General features: G+C 39.9%; 1 protein-coding gene across 1 annotated transcript; it reads left to right on the top strand.

Annotated features, from left to right (window-relative positions):
* Positions 1–411: 411 nt before the first annotated feature.
* On the top strand, positions 412–10,447 carry RFT1 (RFT1 glycolipid translocator homolog). Its single transcript, XM_088526680.1, has 13 exons — positions 412–474; positions 566–651; positions 1,541–1,657; positions 2,861–3,050; positions 3,636–3,737; positions 4,609–4,743; positions 5,361–5,439; positions 5,951–6,001; positions 6,574–6,704; positions 7,499–7,643; positions 8,325–8,430; positions 9,307–9,556; positions 10,258–10,447. Exons 1-13 carry the CDS (start codon positions 412–414, stop codon positions 10,420–10,422), a joined length of 1,620 nt encoding a protein of 539 aa, XP_088382806.1. The 3' UTR covers positions 10,423–10,447.
* The last annotated feature ends 8,424 nt before the right edge of the window (positions 10,448–18,871 follow it).

Here is an 18,871-nt window from a genome sequence, read left to right as displayed (position 1 = left end):
TTGCAATATGCTATTTGAAGGTGTCTGTGGCTCTTTTATTTACTTATTTGTTCCTCTATTTGCAGCATTAATCGACGGGAGGAATCCTTGCTCCAGAGCAGGCAGCTTTTACCTCAGTTCTGGAGGAGGGCTGTCTTTCTCCTTAAATCAGGGGAGACGGGGGGGATTTGCTCAGTTGAGGTGAGCGAGTCGCCAACGCTCGCGGAGACGTTTCCCCGCGCAGCCTCCCTGCCAGAAAACGCTGTTTCAAACGTTCTTTGCGCTCACAAGCGTTTTCGGAGCGCTCGGGAACGCGCCCCGCAGCGCCGGAGGAGGCGGCGCGGCCCCGCCCGCCTGACGGGATCGCGGCGCGACGGCGGCAGCGCCGCCTCCCGCAGCGGCCGCGCCGGGCCGAGGGGCCGGGGGCGGCTCATGGCCTCGCAGGACGTGCTCGGCCAGACCACGCGGCTGGCCTCCTCCAGCGCCCTGCTGCAGGTGCGGGCCGAGCCGCGCCGAGCCGCGCCGAGGCGGCCCGGGCGGGAGCGCGGCGGCCGTGACGCGTGTCCGTGTGTCCCTGTGTCCGCAGGTGCTGTCGCGGGGGGTCACGTTCGCGCTCAACGCCTTCACGCTCCGCCACCTCTCCCGGGAGCTCATCGGCGTCGTCGGCGTGAGGTGAGCGGCAGACGGGGGGCTCTGCGGCCGCAGGACGCGGCTCTGCGCGGTAGCGCCAAACCCGGCCGTTTTGCCCTGGGTTTTGTAGCATTTTTTTGCACTCTCCGTGCTGCTGCGTTTCTTTTCTGCCCTGAAACCTAACAGAGGCTCTGCTTAGCCTGTTTTAATGCAAAACCCCTGGCTTGTGGTGGAAGAAAGCTGGGGCAGCATTCTTGCATGCAACTGCTGCAAATCTCGCATCAACGTTATTGCCCTGAGGTATTCCTGAAGTGTTTTTGCCATCAATCATAAAATTGCTTTCCTGCCTTCCTAAAAGGTGGTAATGTTTTACCTCTTCTACTCATGGCACAGGAATATTTAATTTATGGACTGAATTGATTTGGTTTGTGTCCCACAGTCCTGTGTGAGAATTTTGCCCATAATCACCCCACAGGAGCAGTTTTGGCCCTAGATCACAGAATAGCTGAGGCTGGAAGGGACCTCTAGAGACCATCTAGTCCAGCCCCTGTTCCAGCAGGGACACTCAGAGCACAGGGCATCCAGGTGGGTTTGAAGATCTCCAGAGAAGGAGCCTCCACAGCCTCTCTGGGCAGCCTGTGCCAGGGCTCTGGCACCCTCACAGGAATGAAGTTCTTCCTCACATGGAGATGGAGTCTGGAGTTCAACTTGCACCCGTTACCCCTCATCCTGTCGCCGGCCACCACTGAGAAGAGTTTTGCCCCATCCTCCCTACATTCTCCCCTCAGCTATTTGTACACATTGATAAGATCTAAAGGTTTATTCCATCCTCAGTCTTTCTGAGAACAAGTTCAGAAACTGCATGTAAAGGAGTAATTTCTCTCTCTTTTTTCTTTCTTTTTTTTTTTTTTTTTCTCTCCTGTGTCTTTAGGCTGACACTGCTCTATTCAACAGTTCTCTTCCTGGCCAGGGAGGCGTTTCGCAGAGCTTGTCTGAGCGGAGGCACGAAGCGCAACTGGACAAAAACCATCAACCTCCTCTGGCTAACGTAAGGAACCTTATAAACTGATATTTATTCTTTGTGTGTGTGTGTGTTTGTTTTTTTTTTTTTTTATCCAAGAAGCAAAAACAAAATGAAAGCAAGTATTGAGACAATTATTTCACAAGTGAGCCACTCAATATTCAGTTTTATTTTCAGGGCTGATATGGAAGTAGTGAGCTCTGTTTTTAACTCTGTGAACTTTATTTTTTGAGTAAGCGGACATTTTGACCGAATACATGGTCCTTTTTCTCTACTTGCCTATGGATTAATAAAGCAATAAGACTAGACATTTGTGAAGGTGTGTTTAAACTGAGTTGGAGACCCAGTTTGAGCTAGGCTTTTATTTTTTCAGAGCTCTTTTTGTCAGAGTTTGAGCCCCAACACATTTTAATGGCAACACATTTTAATGTGTGCTATTTATTCCTTTCTCCTAGCGAAGCATAACTTAAAATGAAGATTAATTTTCTTGAAGGATGTGAAACCTTCAAATACCTTAGGGATGAGCTAATGGGAGGGTTCTGCTGCTCTGGTGCAGAACTTCCTGCAGTCTACCAGAGGCTTGGTGTTCTTGAAGCAGTGTCAACAGAAGGTGATACATGTCTGCACGCTTGTGCATAGCTTGGCCCCTTAGCTGCAATCACTAATTGAAGGAGCTTTGAGCTATATAGCATAGCAATATAAATTGCTGTGTACCTCTGGGTGCAGGCATGCATTTTCTTTTGCTGACTCTGCTGTCATTCTCAGGAAGCCAGTGATCTCTGAAAGTGTGAGATGAGCACTTGGAGGGGTGACAAGGTTTGCTGTTCCACCAGAATTCTCCAAAGTTCCTCATAAATCATATAATTTTATTTTTATTTTTATTTTTTTTAAAGGCACAGGGTGAAGTTATTTCAGTAACTTTACAGGTTGGTATGGGACCAGAATTGTTCAAGCCTGGAAAATCCAGAACATAGATAGTTGACCTGATTCTTAACTAGGAAGAAGACGAGTCAGAAAAATTTTTCCTTATCTGTGTCTTAAAATGTATAAGGCTGTCTGCTAATAAAAAATAAATAAATAATAATAATAAACCCCACCACAAACCAAACTGAAATATAACCGAAATAAGTGTAGAGCATTTTTTTAAAAAATGTGTCCATATGTGAAATTTTAATCCAATTTCATATTTTTAATATCACTTTAACAATTGCTTCTATGTTAACTTTTTAGGGTTCCTCTTGGCGTTTTCTGGTCTGTTTTCTTGGGCGCAGTCTGGCTGCAGTTGCTTGAAGTGCCCGATCCTACCGTGGTTCCTCATTATGGGGCTGGTGTGGTGGCATTTGGTCTTTCTGCAGTTATTGAGCTTCTGGGAGAACCTTTCTGGGTTTTAGCACAAGCTCATTTATTCGTGAGACTTAAGGTTAGTAAAGCAGACTAAGTATATGGGACACAGGGGAAAAACCCTCTCTGTTGAAGAGAAAATGAAAAGGTAATGCAAAAAAAACATTCCCACACCGGATGTTTGTGTGTTCGAGCACATTAAAACATGTCAAGCTGAATAGTGTATCACTTATACCATGAGTGCATGCTGTTAAAGCAAGGATTAAAGTTTATTTAGAAACTATCACCATACTGATCACTGAATATGTAATCAGGAGTTTTAATTGGAGGGAGAGGCATGTAATTTTTGTGATTTTGAAGTTAATTGATTGTGAATATTAAATTGTGAAATGTAGTGGTTGAGAACATGATTGAGCAAAACTTGCTGCCTTGTACAAGAGACTGGAAAAGTACAATGAAGGGAGTTGTGCAACACAAGGGTAGAGGATTTGTGGAGTAATTGCAATTTAAGATGATCAACTCAGTAGGAGGGAAACTTTGCAATAAAGTTCCTCTGACTTTTTAAATTTATTTTACCCAATTTGTGTGTGAAATGTGTGTTAAGTATCTGTATGTGGTTTAAGCTGGTAGAAAATAAAATGTCCCATTTTTCTTTTTCTTAAAGGTAATTGCTGAAAGCTTTTCTGTATTGTCAAAATGTGTTTTAACGGTTATTTTAGTAATACTTTATCCTCAGTGGGGCCTTTACATCTTCTGCCTGGCACAGGTGAGTTCCTGTGTTGTTGTTTTCTGTAAATTCTTGATTCCACTGATGTATTTTTTTTCTTTTATCTTTCTTAACTAAATAACTAATAATTATTAGCTAAATAGCACAGAGGTGAGAGAAAATGCTCCTGTAATGTGTAAGATGCAGCATGGTACTGATATTCATTGACTCAGACTTCACCTAGATCATGTTGAGAGGTATAAGAAAGTGTCCTGTGCAAGAGGGCATGTTCTGCAAGAAAGGTTATGTTATTCTATGCAAGCTTTATTTTATTTTTTTTCTAAAAAACTTACACATGCTCATGCTTGAGGAGCCAGCTCCTCAGCTGGCTTCAGTGTTGATTTAATGCTTGACTTCATGTTGTGTACCAGGTGATAATGAAAAGTTCTAACAAGGTCTCTTTGCACTTGTTTGTCTTCGGTTAAGACTTTCTTTACTGCAATAAAGAATGAATATGCTTGTTGTTGAAGATGAGATGTGGCTTGTGTCTTATCAGGTTATCTGTGCCACGCTGGCTGTAGTATATAGCTTGTGTAGACACTAATTGCTCTGACAATTCCCCCTGACTTCCCTTCAAATGAATAATTGCTTTAAAATTGCGCTGAGTATGTAATAATAAAAATACTGGATAGAATACACCTATATAAAAAAGCTGATAAAGTGCCAATCATGATGCTCAGCTACTGATTAGCATATCAAAATCAACAGCTTTTTTTTGGTCTTCTTGTTACTTAGTATCTTCAGCCTAACATTTAACAGGGCTTAAATCTATTTAATACATTCTCATTCATTTACTGAATTTAGCATTCTAGCATGTAACTATAAGTTAATTTTGTATCCTTGGTCTTATATCCCTTTTTTCTCCTTCCAGCTTTTATATACCAGTGTGCTGGTAATGTGCTATGTCATTTATTTTATGATATTTCTGGGATCTCCTGAAGCAACAAAGAAGTCATTTCCAGTCACTCGAATGAAAGCGCTTTTACCAAACTTGGTAGAAGATGAGGTAGGTCACACAGTTTAATTCTTAATTTTGCAGTCTTTCTTGGGGGAAAGATTTGAAAATTAGTCTGAGGCACTGGAGCTGACAAGTGGGATTCTGGTGGGTATCTCTGAACTGTGAAAGAAGCTGTTTACTGTGTCCTCTCAGGAGGAAATCAGGCAAGGGAAGAAATGAAAAGCCATAAGGAGGGAAGATGATCTTTTGAAAACCTTAGAAATTGAGGTCCTTGTAGGTTGCTAGACTTCATGGAATGGTTTAAAGAGTGGTAAGATGCCTGCAGTGAAGGTCAGTGTTATACTGACCTGATTAAAATCATTTTTCTCTCATCTCTCTCTGTTGTGGTACTGAGCAATCTTTTCTGTAGAAAAATCTTCCAACTCCTTTAGCTATCCTGAGCAATAGTAATTTTCATCAACGGAAGAAGAGTTATCTGGCCACATCAGAGCAAAGTCTGTGCTTGTTTTTAGATTTGTCAGGAGGAAAATCCACAGTGTCGTAGCTGTTAATTTGTACCCCGTGGTTAGAGCTGGCCCAGAGTTGTGTCCTGTCTTTCAGTTTTGTGATTCTACTGGGCAGTTTCAGTGATGTTTATTACATTACAGTATTTTTTCTTTCCACAGACTTTTGTTAACTGGAAAGAGGCACGATTGACTTGGAGTTTTTTCAAACAATCTTTCTTGAAACAGATTTTGACGGAAGGTGAGGCAGGATATATAGGTGCAATGGAGAAGGGCCAGGGTCTGGAGGAGGTTGCTGAGATTGGAATTACAGCCTGCCACGATAGGGCAGCACTGGGGTTAGCTGAACTAGCCTGTCCTCTGCTGTGTGTGGGAGGAAAACAAACTTAAAGCAAACAAAACCAAACCTTCCACTGTCCTTGACTATGTAGTAACTGGTAAAATTTTTCTTCACTGAAAAGAGGAAATAATGATAAAACAGATGAGTGGAAAATACAGATGCTAATGAATAATATGATAGTTATACAGTTGACTTGGAGGTTGAGAGAGCTGTTGGGAGGCTGATGTTCAGAAGTTGTCACCAGCAGACGTAGCCAACCCAGATGATGCTTTTGAGGGTCTTTGGAACTAGCAGCTGGTCCCGTTTGATCTTGTCTGTCGAATCCTTAGTGCTTAAAATAAGTGAATAAATACTTGGATGGTTTTAGACTCTATTTGCACTTACTGGTGATGTCTGTATTTTGAACTTTCAGGGGAACGATATGTGATGACTTTTTTGAATGTGTTGAATTTTGGAGATCAAGGTAAGTGCAATAATGCTGTGCAGTGATGGTGCAGTTGGTAAGTCCCTTTTTTGAGTTAAATTCTGTAAGTTATTTTCAAAATTAAAAACTTTAAAATCTGTGAAGCCCTCGAAACCTTTGTGACTTTGAGGAACATGTCAGAATGATTGAATGGATATAGAAGAGAGAATTTATGGTACTCAGTTTCAATTTAATTTTCCTCTGGATCCAAACTTTCCAGCTGGACAGTTAATGTAGTAATGAACAACAGAAGCAATTCAGGTGACTGAGTTGGCAGCGTCTCAGCTCTTTCCACTTGGGAAGTGAAAGGCCATAACTGCAGGCCCACTCTTACTTTTGTGGCAAGTTGAAACTACTCTTCCCCTGTAAATACTGACAGTGTAAATGCTTCTTCCCAGGAACTGCAGCCACTTGCCATCCTCCTTGCCTGAGGAATTGAGCTGTCCCTTATTCAAAGGGTCCTAAAAGACTGATGAGGACAGAAATGTTAAATTAGGATACGTGTCATCGTTGAAGGCTTAGAATTAAGTTGGTTCTTAATTTTAAGGGTTGTTGTATCTCTCTTTTTAAAGGTGTATATGATATCATAAATAACCTTGGCTCACTGGTGGCCAGGTTTATATTTTTGCCTATTGAAGAGAGCTTTTATGTCTTTTTTGCTAAAGTGTTGGAAAGAGGGAAGAATGTAAAGCTCCAAAAGCAGGTATGTTTCATTAAGATGAATTACATGTCAGATGTAACTTGCTTTTTGTTTCACGGGAGTGTGACAGAAATGTGTGTGTTAAATTTTTGAAGATAAAGCCTGTTAAAGTTGAAAATAAAAATTGATAGCAAAAATGAACAAAAAAAGGGAGGCTGGACTTGAACAAAACAAGAGTAGGTAAAATTCAAATGAAATGGGAATGAAGGTATGCAGTGGCATAACACTACATTATATTTTAGCTGACATTAACATCTGCTCTAAATAGTATGATGGAAACCCTTGTGTACAAAGTGTTTTTGGATAGACTAAGGCAATTATATTGTAAGAAAATATCATGTTTTTGTGATGTGATCTAACAAATTAATGCCTTTGAAAATACTTAACTTATTGAGTATAATTTACATTAAACACTAATGCTTCCTAAGAATACAGCTTTGAAAAGAAAAAAAAGAGTGCATTTTACTTGAACTTTTGAATTGAGGTAGAATAGCAAGGGTTTATGGTAAGTAATGTGAGAGTGAAGGGTTTATTCTGCGGAGCATTCATACATGCTCTAGATAAGAAATACTGATCCAACATGAAGTTCAACCTGAGCTTTTTCCTATTCTTGCTTAACTCCTCTTTAGAGTAATCTTAGCACTCTTTCAGAAGTTAAGACTGTTGTTAACATGATACCAGAGCGTAATTTTGACGTTTTTGTGCAGTATACAAACTGACTTTTTGCCTAAAACAGCTTTTCTGTGTGAAAATAACTATTGTTTGGGATTCATGTAATTGACTACAGTATTTTTCAGGATGATGTTGCTATGGCTGCAAGTGTGTTAGAATTGCTGTTGAAGCTTGTCCTTCTGATTGGCCTTACCATCACAGTTTTTGGCTATGCCTATTCTCAACTGGCTCTGGATATTTATGGAGGCTCAATGCTCAGTTCTGGAACAGGTATAGAAGTAGAGAGCTGCCAAAGCAGCAATTTTATCTAAAGGGAAGCTGTAGCAGTTGGGAATTCTTGGGTTAAATCAGTTGCTCTGGCTATCTGAGCAAGGTCACCTCAGATGAAAAGGAACTTCAGTTCCTCATTAGGTCTCAGTAATTTAAGCGTACTCTGTTTTCACCTGTTTCTGTTCTGGATTTTTTTTCTTAATCCTGTTGCATGCATTTAAGCTTGAAATACTGCCTTTCTCATTGGAGCTTGGGAAGTTTCGCTGGCATCTGCTGTAAAAGTTACAACCTTGCTTGGCAGCAGCATTGGAGGTATCTAGGTTTGCTGGCAATGAAGAGTGAAGAAACTGTGTCTTGGGATACTGCAGAGTGCCCTGTGTTCCACCTCTCTAAACTGCTCTGTCTGGCTCTTAATGATGTTTTTGTTGCTAGATGCAGCTGACACTGATCATTGCTGTCTTACTCCAGTAAGATAACGGAGCATCCTTCCCAAAACTGCCTTGTGTGGATTGTACAGGATAAAGCTGAGTTATGCAGAAAGCAGGATTGTTTAGGCAGGTGGATAAATGTTGCAGAAAAGCTATTACAAGCAGACTTTTATTAGAATCAGTAAATGTAAAAACTGTTTGGTTTTGTAACAGAATGATTCATTAATCATTTTCATGGTTTTATTTTTTTCAGGTCCGAGTCTTCTTCGATGTTACTCTCTCTATGTCCTATTTCTTGCTGTCAACGGAGTAACAGAATGTTTTACATTTGCTTTGATGTGCAAAGAGGAGGTAGACAGGTAGAATATTCCTCTAGCTACTCTCCATGGTCTGCATGGAGTTCAGTGTCTAAACAGATAAACAGGATTATTGTTCTGCATGAATGTGTGTTTGGAAACTAGCTTGAACCCTAACCTAACTTGAACTTAACACGATTTTAACATTGCTACTTGTATAAGAAAGAAAACAGCCTAATTTGTGCCAGAAATGTAATGAAACTTCCTTTCATTTCCTAGCATGGGTGCTTTGGGTGTATGTGTATGATGACTAGGATATAAGAAAGGTTTAAGTTCTCTGCTTTCCCAAAGAAGTCCTTGTACACCTGCACCCTGCAGTGCTACTATCAGATGTTTTTCATTTCTGTAGCATCTGTCTGTTGCAAGACCCCTTCAATAATAATTGAAATGAGCTATTTTCCATAGGCAAAGCAGTACCTTTTTTGTTTGACAAGGTCTACTTTCATTATTCTTTTATAGTGTGAACTTGTCTTCAGAGCCACAGTTCAGAGCAGAAACTGAATAAGGTTTCACCTTCTTTTTGAGTGTTATTTTTCTTTAATAGCTACCTAATATAATATAACAATTGTTTAAAAAAAACTGCAACCCATTATTACTTGATTTGACTTTCAGATGTGATTATAGAGTTACGTGAGGGAAATTCTATTTCATTACTTAATGGTAGTGCTTGGTTTTTTTGTCATGTTTCCTACTTTTCCCATGAGATGTTTTATTAACGTCTCTGTAGGCAGATTTGTCTCTATTTCCGTTAGAAAAGGAGAAGATAATTCGTCTATTCTTCTTTTTAGAAAATAAATTGTGGTATTTGTTTTTGGATATACGCTTAGTAAATAAGTATAATAACTTACGTTATTTAAATTTGTTTTTTCTTCTCCCTAGGTACAACTTTGTCATGCTGGCCTTGTCCTTCACGTTTCTGTGCATCTCTTATTTCTTGACCCATTGGCACGGCAGCGTTGGCTTTATCCTTGCCAACTGCTTCAATATGGGTATTCGAATAGCCCACAGCATCCACTATATCCATGATTTCTTCAAAGAAAGCAGTTACAGACCTCTGGCAGGCTTGCTGCCCTCACCACTTCTGCTACTTGTGTATATCATAAGTGGAGCAATTACTGTTTTCTCGGAGGTAAGTATCTTTGGCAGGTTTGTTTTCACTCTAGAATTAGTGTCAGATGACCTGTGTTTCCCCAAGCAGTGAAGTTAAGTTAAACAGCTCCTGATCCATAGGCTGGAAGCCTTTCATTACAGGCTTGCAAAGCTGCGTCCATCTATTACAAGATTAAATTAATACATATGATAAATTGAACTTCACAAGTATATTTCTATGTGATACATGTAGAACGTGCAGGAATTGTGCATCTACAGACCTCTGCCTCCTTGAGGAGGAGTAGCTGGCAAGAAGTAGTCTAGCATATTTTTACTGTTTGTAGATGAATTAAGCTCCTCATTTTTTAAATAATATTAGAAATCTTGCAGTAGAGCAGAGAAACTGCCATTAATGTAAGCGGCAGTGAGGAAGGGGGGGATGCCCAAGATAGAAAACAAAATTACCCCTTAATGTGTCAACATATTTCTACATGGCAAATGACTTGTTTATTAGGTATATACTTGTGCTTATTTTTTGCTGTTGGACAGAAATTCTTTTTGTAGTCAAAGAAATGTCGTGGCTCCCAAACATTATTTTTATATGTATATAAATCAATATGTATAGCAAATCTTTCTAGCACCTGCTTATAATGTTTGCCTGGATAATGTTGGTGCCATGGACAAGAGGGAGTTTCCCCTTGCGCTCGCTGTTCTTGCCCCTGTTGCTGGTTCCCTTTGCAGGTGTTTTTCTGCTGCGACCAGGGTTGGGTGGCCAGGCTGCTGCACGTCGGCGTGGGAGCCCTGTGCTTCGCAGCAACCATCGCTACCATGTTCCACACGGAGACCAAGCTCCTCCACTTCATCAGAGGCCAGTTCCTCTCACAGTACATGAAGAAAGGAACCTAAAACGCTCGTGTGGAGAGCAGATATTGTACACGCTTGCAATGAAGGGCTCTGTTTTTGCACGTAAAATATGTGCAGAGAGATCTTTCCGTGTGAATTTCTTAAAACCATCTGTATTGGAACTAAAACGGAAATGGTTGCCAACTGAATGCTATTTTCAAAGTCAATCAGTATAGTGAGAGAGCTGAGTCATTTCTTTATGCATCGTTCGTTTCTCAGTTTTCCTTCAGGCAGCCTCAGTGTCCTCTGTGGTGATTGAATAGCCAGAATGCATCTTCCTGATGTAACCTAGTGGACAGGCTTCACGTGGGGAGCTCCTGTTCTTACCAGTCTGGCATATGTGGATGAAGGCACAGCATGCCTTACATCTTAATTAAGATGTAATTAAGGAAGCACTTTCAGAGGTGGCCTAACTGGAGAAGAAATTGTCTGTCATGAAAAACACTGAAGAACTTAGCACTAGAGCAAGGACCAGTAACGCTGTAGCTGCTGTTGAACGTAGAACTGAGTGCAGAGAACTGAATTAGCAGTGTCTCAAAGTACCAAGCAGGGAGTACAGAGCTTCTGACCTCTTCAAGTAAGTTAATAGACACTGTGTCTCCATGCTAACTATGCAGGAATATTTATTTCATTCCACGTATTTTTCTTTTGTGAGAGTATTTTTTGGAGGGGAGGGAAACACACACCTTCTACTGAATATCAGTGGAATTTGGAGCCCAGTTTTATGAAAGGCTCTGGTTGTGCACACACACACTGAAGGGGAAGTTCTGGAACTAAGTTTGAGTTAACCAACAATAATCTGCTGCACTGTTTTTAGTTTTTTTTTTTTTTTTTTTTTTTTTTTTTTTAACCTGAGAATTTAATTGCCAGCGTGAACAAATTCTTACCTCAAAGGGACTTGTGTTTGCCTACCAAGTCCAATACTTAATATGTTTTAATAAGATTGCTTTTGTGCATATGCATACTGAGACTTTGGTTACTAGACAGAAAATCCTTCCTTTTGTTTAAAGTAGATTTTTTTCTCTTGTCTTGTGCCTTTACTTGTTCTGTCTTAACCTTTGCATTTTTTTCATTGTTGAAAAATTCGAACATACAAAAGCTATAAAATGAGATATTGGTCTTCTGTGTTTTACTAAGAGGTGTTTTCTGTTGCTTATCTGTGATACGAATTTGACAGGTCTGGACTGTTCAGATGGCAGGTGTTTATAATTGGTTTCCCTTGGCAACATTTATATGGGATAAAAATGTCACGTGATGAAAAATGTCCTTGAACTTGTACACTCCAAAGGTTTAGTTAATTACATGACCAAGAAGGGTGGAGTTGCTCAAGAATGCTCAATGTAATGGCATTATGGACCATTGCTCCCAGAGAAAAATGCTTTTTGGAATCATTGTGTTGGACTGGGTGCTATTAGGACCATGCCAGAGATGTTTTATATATGACAATTTAGTGGCAGAGAAAGAACATCGTAGAACAGGCAGAACATAAAGGTGGGAGGAAAAAGAAGGTGCCTCTCTTCATTTAATGGTGCTGTTCCTTTTGCCTTGCTGGAAGGTGGTAGATGGATACTTGCCTGTTCTGATATGATTATGAAATCTGTCTAAATAAAATAGAGAACAGCTTTCTGTACTGCTGTGTGATTTCTTTTTTTATCCTTATTTATTTTTCTTTTTTTTCCCAAATCATCTTACAGTCTTTTTTCTTAATTATTGTAAGCTATCTCTTCATAGAGTTGCTATTACCTCTTAGGTCATAGTTTCACCACACAAAAGGGCTGCCTTAAGACCGAGCATTATTTCCAGGCTCTGTTTTTCTTTTCCTGTATGACTGGCCCTCATTGTGCGAAGAGCTCGATCCGTTAAGTAAATTCTAGCCGTTTGCTGGGATGAGAAACATGTATTTAGCCAATGTGCTCTGAAGTTTCCACACAAACTGGTCTCGAATTCCTGCTGTCTTGTCTAGCCTCATGGTTGCAGTTGTAGTGATGCTACTTTTGCTGCTGGTTCTGCAATAATTAAGGCAATGATGGGATCTCCTTGCCCAAATAGTGGGCTGTCCAGCCTGCTAAATGCTCAAAATAAATGTTGCAGTTCAGTTTCAAAGTGGAAAGGCTTTATAGACTTCTCTTGCTTCTCAGCAATGGAAATGGAATTTTGTATTAACTTCTTATTATTCAGGAAGACATTTAAAGTGGCTTCATTATTGTTTATTTGCAAATCGGGGGTACATTTTTCTTTCGAATTGGGTCTGTAAGATCTTTAGTGTTTGCGTGTGTAGCAGGAAACCGTAAGAGGGACAGAAATGCAGATCTATGGAGGTGTCCCCTTATTTCTTACTTATCTGCGTCATTCTTAATGTGAAAGCTGTTAATTGCCTTATTTGTAGCAAAAAAATACTGTCAAACTCTGGGACGAAGCTGGAATTAAACTTGACCAAATTTCCTTTGGGTTTATGGTTCTGTGTGTTAAAGGCAAGAAGGGAGTGCTTATTGGTAGATACCCTGAACCTGTTCTGTAGTTTTTCTCTGAGATCTTGTATTTCAAACCGAAATAGTTACAGTCCTTCTCTTTGGAGCAAAGAGTTATAATTTCATACATCATATGCCAAGTTGAATTAAACTTAAAGAATGATATTTAAGCAATTGGAAGATACAATGGTGTATTAGAATAGTCTTGAATGAAGTTTGTCTCCTGTATCTCTTCTACAGGTAGATTAATCAACTAGCCTAGGAAATTACATAGTATTTCCTAACAAACATGAAGACAAAATTTATTGCAATGACTTATAAGAAGTGGCATCTTTATAGTCACTTTTTTTCTCTTTCCTTCTGTAAAAATAAGTGCTTGTATGAGCTGGAATGACTGTTTTGTTTGTTTTTTAAACAGTGTTGTTTTGGAAGATGATGTTTAAATGGCCAGGAGTAATCTTGATGCTTAATGAGGTTTGTCGGCTTAATTATACTGCAGTTGACAATATGGATGGACTCTTGGGTACTAACCAAATATTAAACCGTTCTGATTGCTTTTCCTTCTGTCATCAATGTTGTGCTTGTCTTGCTTGTCTCTTCTGTTTTTTATTGCAAAGCATCATGTAGGGCTGCCTTTTATGAAGAAGACTTTTCCTGGAAATGCAAAACTTTTGTTTATTGTCTCCTAAGTACAAATATAAATAATACAGCAACCATAAGAGAAAGATGGAGTGAGGTATTTAAATAGCAGGTTATTAATGAACTTAAGGGGAGTAAGTGGCTGTTTCTGCCTCATTGTTACACGGTGGGCTGGTGCCAGGGAAATTAAAACAGCCATAAACCTGTGCAGAAAACTGAGTGTAGTAGAAACTCCCCAGTAAATTGTGTTCCTAGATAGTTTTGTCTGTGCAATGCAAGATGGATTCTCTGTTCCAGGCTAACTCATTGCAGGTGTGAAAACTGCTCTCTGGACCTCTGTGCTGCTGCTCAAGGTAAAAGGTGGGGAGGAGCTGGTGTGTTTGGGAAGCTGCATCCTCTGAGTTGAGGGAGATTTTGTTTAATCCAAGTAATTTAGGAATTTGATTCTTGAGAAATCTAGCTGCTTTTTTTGCTCAAGGCTGACTTGAGAAATTAAATAATCTTGGAATGAGTTTGTGCATCATATCTCCATGGCTGCTGGGGTCAGATACTTCAGAGGAGGGTACAGTAACACCCTGTAGGGCAAGGAAAGCTGCACAGCTGGAAAATTTCTTTGTGAATCCATACTGTGAGTGAAAAAAGGTCCTGACTTGTCTGTTTTCCTTTGGCAAAGTTCCTGGTTATCTGCAGCTTTGTCTAACTAACTCTCATTGATGAAACCTGCAACTTAAATTCCTTAAATTGTCCTAGGCACCTCTGTGATTGTGAAATTTGGTATAGGAAGATAAATTTGAGAACAGATTTTTAGGGATAATATTTGATTTGTTTTACATATTGATGCCCCCAGGGTGACTGTGATGGCATTACAGCCTTTTGTTGCCAGGTGTGGGTCAAATCCTGCCGTGTCTCTCTGTTGGTGTTTAAATTCCCTATGAAGAAGGCTATAGAAAAATAACTATAATTCCCAATACCTGAGAACACTCCTGCACTCAGTCTGCTGCTAGATAAGGTACAAATAACAAAACACCCTTTAGTGATATAAAATACTTTAGATAATTTCTTTTGCTTAATGTGCTTTAGTAAGTGTAAATTACAGCAGCAGATGCGGTGCTGGTTATGGCTGAACACCAGTAAAAGGTGCTGACTCGATGGCTTATATAAAGAATTCCCTGAGTTGTGAGTGTCTTGATAGAAGCAAGTCCTAATTAGTTGGCTTATACATAGTGCTTAAATCTGAACTTTGATTTTCTTCTTGTGTGTTTTGTGTTTCTTGATGTTTAAACGTCGTGTTTTGTTTCATTTCTCACTCGCCCCCTTTAAAAACTCCCTCGTATTAGAGATGATTTGGGGGGAATATTCAAATCTGAGGCCTTTTGAAGCGTATCACTACATGAATAGATCTGCTAAGAGATCTAAGGACTTTGTTCAGCAGAGAATTTGAGACTCATTTGTATTCTACAGTGCGATGTCAATGTGCTTTATTTTCCTTACAAGCTTAAAGTGAAATTTAGAGTTTTCCATCTGATGAACAGCTGGGCCATGGAAACTGAGTGCAAGGCATGCTCGAAAGCATTAACATCTGGAGCATCTAAACAAAAGAGCAATAGGAAGTGCTCCTTTCCATTTGAGGTTAAAAAGAAGCTTGTGCTCTACAGTCATCATTTTTCATCTGCAGATTTAAAAATAATAATAATAATAAAGTTTGACTCAGAGTTGGGAACATACCATAGTTTGGTAGGTTCCAGCTATGTGGGGTTTTTTTTGTGTGTGTGTGTGTTGGTTTTGGAGGGTTTTTTCGCATCTTAACAGGATAAAACAGCTTATGGTTAAGTTGCATATATCCAGGTTCTAGTTGCGTTTGGTGAAAGTTGCCTGAACAAAATGACTCCGGGGGAGGATTGTAGATGGCAAATACAGTTAACTTGCAGATCCTCTGAATTTAAACAAGGAAGCAAAAAAGAGATTTTACAATAGTTTGGGTAGACGGGCAACAGAAGAAAGAACACCCCTTTTGTCAAAGAGGTGAAATTTTCAGATATTAAAAAAGAAAAAAGGAAATTTAGAGAAACCACTCACTGGTTTCACAGATTCAAAATGGGTTTGGGCTTTGTTAATCTTTGTTTCCCAACCAATATGGGAAGGAAAGCGACGTGTTTAGGGGGTGGTAAAACAATAATACAAGGATTACACAAGTAGTGTGTTTGCAAAAGCACAGTCCAGATGTAATTGTGGAAAAAGCTGGTTGTGCCATGTAGCAGGAAGAAAGGACACAACAAAGAACAGCCAATTCTTGGGACAAGTGGTTTCATGAGCTTTGGTTAAAGCTGAGAAGTGAATCAAAAATGTAACTCGACATCTGCGGTTTGTTTTCCAGAAGGATGCTACCAGCAGCACAGGCCTGAAGAGAAGCAGCTCAGGCTGGTGATGGTGTTGGTGGCTTCTGTAATGTCCATTCAAGTAAGTGTGTAGGCACAGGAGGAATTGAGAAGGAAAAAGGCTTGAAACAGAAGAGCACCAAATACTGAGACAGAAGCTTAGTAAGAAGGTGACAGAATTGTTGGTTTAAACATGCGTGTGAAGGAGAAATGAATAATGAAATAATGCAGCTGGACTGAGATAGAGGCAACACTGAAGGAAGGTTGTGTAAGTAAGTATTAGAGGAGGCTTCTACCTGTCTGGCCACCAAAGCTTAATAACTGTATCCATTTTCTCTTGTTTTGAAATGTTAACTACAATTGCAGTTGAGAAATTTGATTACTGTTGATAAAACTGGTAGAGTTTCCTTTTAGGAGAGGATAGCAAAGATACCCATAGAATAGCAAAACTATCTGACATCTCAGCCAGGGAAGAAAAATTTTCTGTACAAACTATAGCAGACTTAGGACAGATACGTGTACAGACTGTGCAAAAAGACTGTGCCAAAAGATAATCCTGGTAGTTACTGTTCTTTTGTACCCACTGTATTAAATGACACCATAGATTTTAATAATTGTTTATTTCTACTAATGTTTGTTAGAAGAAAGAAGATGGAACCAGTGGGTATTAAGTTTACACATTGAACAAATACGTGTGTAGTAGAACAACAAAGACCAGTGGAAATGTTGCTGTGACTCCAGAGTGAGCATTAAACATCAGTGAAACTCAGTTTGTATTGATACTTACATAAATATTTGTCCTAAGGGACTTCTATAGCCACCAGTCTGCTAAATACCTTGTGGAGACCACTCGTTCTGGAATGCCAAGGGCTGCGGGCAAATTCACCTCAACTCAATTGTAAAAATGACACGACTTGTTTTTTGGGTGTTCTTTTTGTAAAAATATGGTGTTTTGGTAAGTGCAAGATTTGACTTTTTTTTTTCTCCTCTTTAGAGGATCAGTTGAGAGAGCGCATGAGGCTGAACAGTAACATTTTGGAGAAATTAAGACTTTGTTTTCTACAGGATGCTTCTAGTTTTGTAATTTCTGTATGAATTATTCATTGCATCTTCCTGTCATGCCCAGACTGTCCCTCGGATGGTGCGTACTGGTTGTTTCATAGACTGCCAGCCATTGTGAAAAGTATCTTGGGGGCAAAACAGCCCGTATTGTCTTGTGGTTCCTGCCCTTCGCTGCCTGTTAACGGGATCTGCGTCCTCCTGCAGGTCGCTTTGCTGTATGCACTGCAAGGACCTCAAGAGGGTCCTTTTGGGGCTCTGAACTGTGAAATGTTTGCATAAATTTTCTAATTGATCCTTCAACTGAGTCACGTATTGCCTGAGTGAAGTCCCTGTGTTGGAGCAGTTGAGAAAAAGCTTTAGTTTTTAGGCAGTTTATGGAGGGTTCTGACCGGTCATTTATTGTTTTTTTCTTTTTTGTCTTCCTATGGCTGTTATTGGGTAGAAAAATACCTTAGCTGAATATAACACTGTTTTGTCACTAGAAAATTCTCACTGACAGTGATTTCAGCCTGGAAAAGTAAAGAGGTCGTGGCCCCACATCTGTTCTGTGGGGAATATAGTTACTACCAGCAAGTAATACAGCAGACGTGGGTGTGGAAAAAATAAATGCAAAGCAAGCTGCTGTAATGATGCCTTTTTGACCATAATTCTAAGAATTGCATTGTTTGGATTTCCCTAAGATGTATACTTGGAAGGTATGTTTGGACAAAACAGTCATACCACTCAAACAGCAGGTGGAATATTTCTTTGTGATAGAATTTTCCACCTCAGTATTTTCTTTGACCATATTCTTAGCATTGCTAGGGATTTTTAGGTGGCATTTTGGAGGCCTGTAGCTAAGCAGGGTTTCCCAAAGTCCCGTGTTTCCTTATGTTGCTTACATTTCTGTTTTAGCTGATACAGTTCCGATGGGATATCAAGGGATCTCACCCCTATCCCCTCAGCTCTGGTTAATTCCACTCCTCCCTTGGCTGCTTTGGGCTGACATTGATTCCTCAGGCTGTGCACCAGGCTGTTACTTACTGTGTTTTTCTCTTTGAGCTGCTCATGACATTGCCACTTGCTGCATTTTCCCAACAGAAACATCAGCACTGCAATAACAGCAGAACAGCTGAACAGGTACTAGCCACAGGATGACAATTATCTGCCCACCTGGGTAGGTACTGGCCTCCTTAGTGTTAACTCCAGGTAGTCCAGGCTCCGGAAAGGGCCTTCCATGTGCACTCCCACTTTGGTTTCTTTGGAGCCACAGTTTGGATTAACAGGTCAAGGGGCTTTTGTTACTGGAATTTAGAGACTATCCTGCTTGCTGCAGGGCTGTTCTTATAGTTTCTGTTTTGCAGTCCCTGTAGTGGCAGAGGAGCAATCTGCAGCGTGATCTCTCTGCACTTCCAGCCCTGTTGTGCTACATATTAGTCAGAGTTCATTTATTTCATTAGTTTACTCTGTAAGGCAATTATGTAACTGCTCCCACAATCGGGCTGCAATGGTGTATTACATTTACTAAAATAACTCAGCAATTAATTTCAAATGATCTGTATGCAGTAATCTCCTACATGTAATAGAATTATTCAAATGTCCATGAGCATTTTACATGCAGTACTGGAGTGAGTTAGATCAATCAAAAATTAATTGCATCCAAAGCATCAGTATAGCCTTCTGGGATCAGATGAATATCAGTATGTCAAAATAAAGTCATAATAATCAATGTAGCATAAAATCATGCCTCTACTTCTCACTTATAATGGAAGTTTTGTTAGCCAAGCAGGCTAGGTGGAAAAATAGAGGGAGGAAAAAAAAAAAAAAAAGAGAGAGAGAAATGAAAGCAAGTTAAATACCAGCTCGTGGCCATTAACATTGATTTGATTCTGTGCTTTTGTGGTTTATCATCCTGACGCTTTCCTTATG

Source organism: Tinamus guttatus, unplaced genomic scaffold, assembly GCF_059628265.1.
Source record: "Tinamus guttatus ecotype Peru unplaced genomic scaffold, ASM5962826v1 Tinamus_guttatus_pri_ptg000026l, whole genome shotgun sequence".
Taxonomy (NCBI): Eukaryota; Metazoa; Chordata; class Aves; order Tinamiformes; family Tinamidae; genus Tinamus; species Tinamus guttatus.
This window is presented reverse-complemented; position numbering and strand designations above follow the sequence as displayed.